This window comes from Pollicipes pollicipes, unplaced genomic scaffold, assembly GCF_011947565.3.
Source record: "Pollicipes pollicipes isolate AB1234 unplaced genomic scaffold, Ppol_2.1 Scaffold_6138;HRSCAF=7277_pilon_pilon_pilon, whole genome shotgun sequence".
In the NCBI taxonomy this organism is placed as follows: Eukaryota; Metazoa; Arthropoda; class Thecostraca; order Pollicipedomorpha; family Pollicipedidae; genus Pollicipes; species Pollicipes pollicipes.
Window position 1 is genome coordinate 29,910,977 of NW_023596818.1, and position 8,781 is coordinate 29,919,757.

General features: G+C 52.3%; 1 protein-coding gene across 2 annotated transcripts in view; it reads right to left on the bottom strand.

The window, feature by feature from the left end:
* The window catches only part of bma (SCY1-like protein bma), a 148,568-nt gene extending 141,141 nt beyond the window's left edge, over window positions 1-7,427 (bottom strand). For both annotated transcript variants that reach the window (XM_037229431.1, XM_037229430.1), the window contains exon 1: window positions 7,328-7,427. In XM_037229431.1, the coding sequence (XP_037085326.1) occupies window positions 7,328-7,405 (78 nt within the window). In that variant the 5' untranslated portion in view covers window positions 7,406-7,427. The remainder of the gene's footprint in view (window positions 1-7,327) is intronic.
* Window positions 7,428-8,781: the final 1,354 nt, after the last annotated feature.

The window sequence follows — 8,781 nt, forward strand, 5'->3', positions numbered from 1 at the left end:
AGATGACAGCATAGAAGCAATCTCAAAGGCGTTTTTGCTCACCGAGATCTTCTATAGGCCCATTGACCCTAATGAAAGCCAGTAACCTTGTGACCTCTCGGTACAGGTATCTAGGTTCGATGGGGTTGCATGATAAAGTGGTGGGGGCACTTTGGATACCGATCTGGAGTTTAACCTTGCTTGACCGTATTCGACCGCAAGGCCATGACCTAGAAACCTGAACTGTTGACACAATTGAATTCGCATACAGGCTAACCCGCCCCGTAAATTTAATGTGTCTGGCTCTCTTATTCTTTGAGATATTAGGGGGGTTTAAAATGCCCCCCTCCCACCCCCACCCGAACAAAGGGTATTCAACCGGCTGCCCGGGCGCGTGTTAAGACGACAGCCGTTCAGATGTGGAGCGGAGAGGCTCACCTTGATTGCAAAGGTAAACAAAGGCCTTTTTGGGTGCGGGATTTTAGCTCTAAAGCTCATCTTTCACTACGGATAAATGGTCACTGGCCACTCCATCACTCGCACCAGAAGGCGCTGTTGCTTGATTACAGCTCAACAAATAATAAAATCATCAAAGATTTTACTGAACAGGGTGTTGCTCCCACCACCTTCCGTAGAAAAAAATTGACACAACCATTTTGCTGATGTGGTCCATCGTGTCCGATGCGACAGAGAAACGACGCAAAATTGTGTTCAGATTCGTTTAAAGAGATCGGAGGTATTTATGAAAGCAAGCACGTGCGAATTACATCGACCCTCCCTCAGTACCTTGCAAGGAATAAAGAAGCTAATCATCCGAGCCATGTTATTGCATTTGCAAAATAGTGTTGATCGCCTCCATACCGTCACCTCATTACGTAGCCTTCTGGGCGCAGTGCAAGCCGTTTCAACGAAGGGACTTCTTTCGATCCCCAGCACAATCTGCCCCTCCACTAAGCCGTGGGTAGCGCGGTTCTCCACGCCCGTGAGGCCGCTTCGTGACAGCTAGAGGCCCTACTGGGACCGGGGATGTCGCCGACGGCCCGGCGACCCAGCCCTCCCCTCCCCCCCCCCCCCCCCCCACCACAGCGCCATCACCAGCCTGTTTACATTTCATCCGTGTCGGTGTTTTGGAACTGCGTGCGGGGCGAGCCGCGCCGGTCTCGGTGGCTCCGATCTAGGCGATTTCCCATCGGGCCTGGCAAGGGGGGGGGGGGAGGCGGCACCGACATCACGCGGCGTTGCCGACGGACGAACAGAGACGGATGTCCGTTCGCAGCGTGGCGGGTGATCTCAAAAGCGAGTTATGGAACCGTGATTTAGGGCTCGCCGTTACCTTCGGTCCGGTGAGGAACAACATCGACTGTTTTCACGAAGGACTTCCGCTAGTCGCTAAAGTTTTTTAAGTTAGATTTAAGGTAGTGCCAAACATTGGGGCAGTGCCTTTAACACAGTGACACTGCATAACGGTAGCAAATGGAAACATTTGTTTGCAACAACGTATTCTATGATGTCACTTTTGCCTTTAATTGGTCTCCATTCATGATACAAGATAAAAGCGCGTTTCTTGTTCAGGACCTATACTGAACCTGCCAGCTTATGTAATTTGCTGCGCCTTATGGATAATTTACCGTGGTGGCAAAATTGCGCCCGTTTTAGACGCAGTCACCCATGCGCTATAAGCGGCTAGACATAAATAGAGAGCGCCTAACAATGGTTCCTCGCAACTTGGCACGTGACATGCATGATGTGAGCGACACCGTTTCTCACATATGTCCGTGAGATAACCACGGATACGCGCGACTCAAATAAGACTATCTGTAAACGATATGGATCTTTGAAAACAGGATTTATCTCAATTGGATTTGTTTCAGCGGGCCTAATCCAGAGTCGGCCAAATATAGGGCCAAATATATCCGGTGTGGTTGCCATAAATAAAGTCAACGATATAAGGCTGCCTGGAAGCGAAATCAATATTCTAAAAACAGTGTTTACGTCAGTGGATTTTGTTTCAGAAGGCTTCAGTCAGGGTCGGGCTCATTCCACTCGAGCTTAATGGATGCCACCGGCCCCGCAACTCCGCAGGGAACGAAATACCTAATTTTCTACTATACTGGCCGTTCGAGACGTTGCAGCACAATTAGAGTTAGTGTTGGGCTGGTCAGGAATTTCTATAGCCTGAGGGACTATTTGTTCCCAGCAGTGCATGCAATTTTCATTTTCATATTTGCTACACCTTTTTATCTTCACAAGACATGAAACTGACAAGTGATTCCCAGCACTCGCAACCCTATACTCTTACAAGTTTACAAAACTTGAATCCTTCGTGAAAACGGCAAATACCAGCATTTAGTTCTGGCGGCTCAGGTTAAGGTTTCACGCTATGTTAACAGCACGCACAAGCCTCAGATGGAGACGGCAGCCTACCTTGCGCACCTGAAGCAGATCGCCCGCGTTTGCAAAGGACAGCTGCTTCCGACGGTGTCACCGCGCCCACCACTCGACAGAGCCGACAACGCCTGGAAGTCTAGAACATATTCTGGGGTACAATCCACAGTCTGAAGTGCCGGACTACAAGACAGTCTCCCGTGGGTCATGCCAACTGTCCACGTGATACGACTGCGTAAAGTATCGGAGAGCTTCTTAAGCAGCAGAATGCTATCGGGCCACACCTCCTCGCGTTACGGTTTTTTTCTCGGCAGCTGGCCACCGAAGTCTGTCAGAATCCGTTTGGAGTTCGGAACGGCATAAAGGAGCTGTTGTTTGCTGTTGGAAATATTGTCCTAAAATATTGCGCTCCAGCTGGGTAGTTGGGGGAATGAAAACTCCTGTAGTTCATTGTAACACCACGTCTTTTATTCACACACTGAGCCATGAAATGTACGGTTTTATATTGAAAATGGTGCTGGATTTGACGCGAATATCTTTAACTATCCACCCAGAGCTAGCAAATCGTTTCATCCATGGCAAGACAAACAATAGCGGATTGTTGGAAACCGGCTGTTTGCAGCAAAACTTTTAGCGGGCACAGGCAGCAGACGGGTGACTAAGTGGCCTTACCGGACCGGGCGTCTTTCGCCGGCCCGAGACGGCTATATGTGCAAACAAAGCACTAGGCTGAGATTGGGGATGGCAGACCTTAATGCTCACATGTTTTCAATTTGATATCCAATTTCAGCTAGTTCCTCTTGTGAGGCTATCCATATGAAGGTTTTTAAACACTTTGCATTGACCTGTCTTCGCTATCATGAAGTCAGAATTGCAATGCTACTTAAAACAGATCGCATCATTCCAAACTTGTCTGAGCTCACTCACAACGAGCAACCCAGAATCTATCTCAGAGGTAGCAGGCTGCAAAGTCGCACCGGGCAGCAGACAGCAGACATTTCCCCAGTATCGTTATGTAAAGTCAAACGGTTCGCCAAAAAAATTCCAGCGGGCGCGGGCAGCAGACGGGTGGCTGAGTGACATTACAGTGCCGGGCGTCCACCGCCGGCCGGAGACGGCTCATGTGTAAACCTGAGCGGCGGCGGACGCCTGGCCCGTCTCAGCTTACGGATCGGACGAGCGGGCGGTGGGTCGCGGGTTCCCTGACGGTGATGACTATAGTTTGTTATTGTTAGCGGAGGCGCTTAGATTACACCGTTCCGTCTATGTATCAACCCACTCATGCCATCTACTGTTTCATGCTTATAGCCGTAAATAAACACCAACCAATCAAAAGACCAGCAGCATAGTTGCTCACAATTTTTGGCCTGCTGACACGTCATTTCGCACCTTTGTTGCAGTATTTCGTTCCGCCATCAGGGAACAATCTGATTTTTCACCATGCAGCAATCTCACCGAAAGTAGTTGTGCTTAAGAGATGCCATGAAGATAGAACAATAAATATTTTGGGCAACCTCTTGGTCTTTCGTATGAATTTATTGGCCGCAGCCGGTCCCAGTAGACTTGACTTGATTTAAAATCTATAAATACATATACCGCCTCAAATATATGAACTGATTCACGCATCTTCTCAGTCACCAAAAAGAAAAACCGGTGGGCAGCAGAACTCATGCATTATCTATTATTAAAATGTCCTTCCGTGTAATACAAAGCAATATTGCATAGCGAGCGCTTGACGTCTTTGCCTCTGTAGCCTGCGTGAAAGTTGCCAGACCGATTATCCAGCAGCTCTGGACACGACGACGAGCGAGCGCATTGTTTGGCACGACTCAGGTCAGCTAGAGGCTGACCCACGAGCGCCAACTGCACACCTCACACTATCCTGTGTGGCGAAAGGGCGGGGGCTAGATTATTCGTTGAACTGGGTAGCGCAGCTTACGTAGCAGTTTCAGGCTGCTTAGAATAAGGCTTGCTTACCAAAGCACCCTGAGCTGAAAGCTACTCATGCATACCGTTCCGCATACATTTAGTTAAAAAAATATGTAGCGCGGGAATGGAAGGTATTCATTTGTGGAGCTTCGCATCTCTGAGTGCGCCACGTCCCCCCCCCCCCCCCCCGCCTCAATGTCGACGTTGGGGGTAACCCACTCTCCAAGCCCGCCGACAGCTCAAGGTCCTGCGTCCTCGTACTGCTCCCAAACTACGTGCGGCCCCAGCCCGCATTATTCTCGCTTCCCTTCGTCCACGCACGGGCATGCTGTGGTTTTCGACAGCGCCGCTCCGTTCTAAAAAGATGCCGCTCGTTCGGGTGGCGCACGCCAGATCGCGGTCGTCTGTAGACAGCACCCACCGCCGCCGATCTGGCCCGTGAGGGAAGTGCTCTGGGCCGGGTGTTTCCAGACGGCGGGGGATGCCACCCAGGTGGAGTACGGGGCCTCGCGGGCAATTGAAATGCAGCCAAATCATGTCCACGTCAAGAAAGATGGCCGCGCAGGCAGCCCCAACAGTCCGTGAAGGCGCGTGCGAGATATTGGGAGTTTAAGTATGTGATTTGATTACTTGCGTTTCCCAAATATAATCGCTGAGTAGAACGTCTCTCCAGATCTTTCACTTGCTTGCATAATCCCGTGCATAACAAGAGGTGCGAGCACGCATTTTATAGCTGGTGTTAAGAGTTTTTCTGTTTGGTTGGGGAGAATTGTAATTCGATCCATTCCAGGAAAAGCGTCCCATTAATCTTAACATCACTATGTCATCCCTGTCCACTTCAGCCAAGGCAATATGTGCAGTTCGAGAATCACGGTAGATGCAAGCTGCTTCAGCATACTTTATATCCAAATCTGTCAAAGGGCGCCAGTCGATCTTGTTTCCCAGGTCGAGGGCTGGTTTTCATTGGATTACGCTGATTTCCGGTAGGTCCGCCATTTCCCAAATATACAACACTGTTCGCCTAGGTTCTCTATGCACTGTTTACATTCGTATACGTGATACTGGGGGCGAGGAACCATAACGAGCGAATTTAACGCCATCACACCGGAAATTTGATAGCGTCAGTGGCCTGGTCCACCGCGGCCCCACGGGACTGGCGGGGCCTTTGGCAAGCTTATATCTTTGCAGTCAAAGATAGCGCTGCAGTTAATTTTTCAGTAATATGTAGCACAATTATTCAAGAGTTGTGGCGCAGGATTTTCATAACACTCTCTTGCAGGTGGTTTGATAAGGCCGCGTATTTCTGAAGGGCTGCAATACCACGACTAATTCATCTCCGCATTTCATTGATGAGGAAACGTTAGATTTAAAATTGTGAAGAAGCGGACGACAGCAAGCCGGTGGCAAGTCAAGATCTTGGCTACCAGGTGCAGCAGCAAGATGAGATAACTTAAAATTACGGAAACCAAACAGAGAATCGTCTTGGCAAAAGTTTGGGTCAATGTGTATGAACCTCCACGCGTTATGGAGCGGAAACCATGGATTCGCCTGCTTGCCGGACTGATGTCAGGCATCGGAAACCGGAGTGGTTGGGGACGTAAAGACAGCGATACGACGGAGGCGACGCGCCACTAGAAGTCACTGGGCGAATACAATGTTACCCGATTCACACGCGCACCATTACCATGTCTGGAAGCCACCAATGCCATCTATTCCGAAACCGACTTGAAGAAAACAGTCAGAGGCATGATCCGATCCGATCCGGTCCGATCCTATCCGAAGCAGGTCGGGCCATAATGTCTACATAATCAAGTACTCATTCTTATCGTTATCAATATCCACGTTAAAGACTGTCTTTTGAAACACTGTGTATGGCCACTGCCATCAAACACATAGACTATTCCAAATCAATCCGACTCGTCGATCAAAATTGCTAGGCTTCGGTGGGTCAAAAAAGCCAACCAATTTTCCAGCCATGGATATCTAGCAATGAACGCCAAACACGGGCACCTTCACCTGGCAGGCTTGTGGAAGCACGCCATTCCAACGCGTTGATACCAATATCCACATAGCACCAATATCTTCAAGGGTCTCCACTGGTTTCTCTGCCGGCATTTTCATAGTGGCGTTGATGGGCGTCGAGGGAGCTAATGCCACAGGCGAAGCTGCCCGGACCAGCGCACAGATACAGTTTTGAAGTGAGTTTGTACCATCATGAATAATCCCCAACGCAAAACATCCCAATTTCAAAGAGGAAACCCTTCAACGCCAATCATGTATCGATTTGTAGTCCTTAAACAAATTTGAATGGGTGGAAATGTGTCGTTGACATGCTGGCATTGCTAGACACTCCCCAGATATCGGTCGACCTACCTCGCCGACACTGCTGGAGGCCCCCCAGATCTCGGTTGACCTACCTCGCCGACACTGCTAGACACTCCCCAGATCTCGGTCGACCTACCTCGCCGACACTGCTGGAGGCCCCCCAGATCTCGGTCGACCTACCTTGCCGACACTGCTAGAGGCTACCCAGAGCGCGGTCGACCTACCTTACCGACACTGCTGGAGGCCCTCCAGATCTCGGTCGACCTGCCTTGCCGACACTGCTAGAGGCTACCCAGAGCGCGGTCGACCTACCTTACCGACACTGCTGGAGGCCCCCCAGATCTCGGTTGACCTACCTCGCCGACACTGCTGGAGGCCCTCCAGATCTCGGTCGACCTGCCTTGCCGACACTGCTAGAGGCTACCCAGAGCGCGGTCGACCTACCTTGCCGACACTGCTAGAGGCTACCCAGATCTCGGTCGACCTACCTTTGCCGACACTGCTGGAGGCTGCCCAGATCTCGGTCGACCTGCCTTGCCGACACTGCTGGAGGCTCCCCAGAACGCGGTCGACCTACCTTGCCGACACTGCTGGAGGCCCCCCAGATCTCGGTCGACCTACCTTGCCGACACTACTGGAGGCCCCCCAGATCTCGGTCGACCTACCTTGCCGACACTGCTGGAGGCTTCCCAGACTGCGTCCGACTCACCTTGCCGTCGCTCTTCCTGTGGCCCTCGTAGATCTTCCAAACGCCCTCGGGGCCGCCGGTGGCCACCTGCTTGCCCATCTCGTACAGGTGCAGGAGGGGGTTGCCATCCGGGCGGCTGCCGCCCAGTTTGAACATGGCGCCGCCGCCGCCGCCGCCGCCGCCGCCGCCGCGTCGGCGCGAGCAACAAGTCGGGTCCAGACAGCAACTGGTGCCCGGGCCGGCCTCGGCGGCGGCGGCGGCGGCGGCGGCAAGCGCGCCGGCGTCAGGTTCGATCGCGGGACGGAGGCGCCACCTGCCGGCCAGCCGCTGACGTCAGACGGCGAGCGCCCGACGATGACGTCACTCACGTGCGAGAGCCGGGCGAGAGGGAAGCGGAGGGGTGCCTGGGTGCCGTGGCTACGGCAGGGGTGTCCGCTCCTTGATTATGTTCAGCCGCGCTTGCTGTCCGTGAGTTGTTGGAATATGTCATGGGTCAGTGGCATTCGCCCTGTGATTGGCGTTCCAACGTGACGAACGCACGTCAATGTCGAGGTGGTAGCACCCGTCCAAAATCCCTGGATATCAGAAAATTTGCTCGAGGGACATGTATCGAAAGTTATGACACCTGGCTCCGAAACATGGACGAGAAGCGTCAATCTTGTCTTGTCTTAACACCTTTATATTTAAGCTGCAATATAACAGCAAGCATTTTGCTTCAACTTTGAGATATGGGAGAGAAACACTAACACCAGTCGCGATGCTTCACGGCGTGGGCGTGACATCTCAGTGCTGATGCCTTACAACAGTTCTAAGCCTTGCAAATATCTGTTGCGTGTCGATGTGCTGCATACCACTTGCAAATATCATTGTAACAAATTTCCCAGACTGAACGTGCGAGAGCCGGTCGGCGTGGGAGCGCCTCATTGTAGGAGTGGGTCAATGACGGAGCGGCTCAGGGTAGGAGCAGATTAGCGCTGGAGCAGCTCAGGGTAGGAGCAGATTAGCGCTGGAGCAGCTCAGGGTAGGAGCAGATTAGCGCTGGAGCAGCTCAGTGTAGAAGTGGCTCAGTGCAGGAGGGGTTTGGTGTAGGAGCGGCTCAGCGCTGGAGCGGCTCAGTGTAGAAGCGGCTCAGTGTAGGAGGGGTTTGGTGTAGGAGCGGCTCAGCGCTGGAGCGGCTCAGTGTAGAAGCGGCTCAGCATTGGAGGGGGGGGGGGGGGGGGGTGTAGGAGCGGCCCAGTGCTGGAGGGGCTCAATGTTGGGGCGGCTCGGTGCTGGTTCTTCTAAGGATAGGCAAAAGCAGCCTGTAGCAGAAATCAGCGTGCATGCCACGGATATGCCTGCTTCCGTACTTCTAATCGCGGTTGGATTCACTGATCGCGCCTGAGATGTTCTCATTACTCTGTATCCGCCAGCTCGGCCGAAGCCGGCGTATGGCGCAACACCTGCTAACAACGTACTCCAAGCGGCAGAGCTGC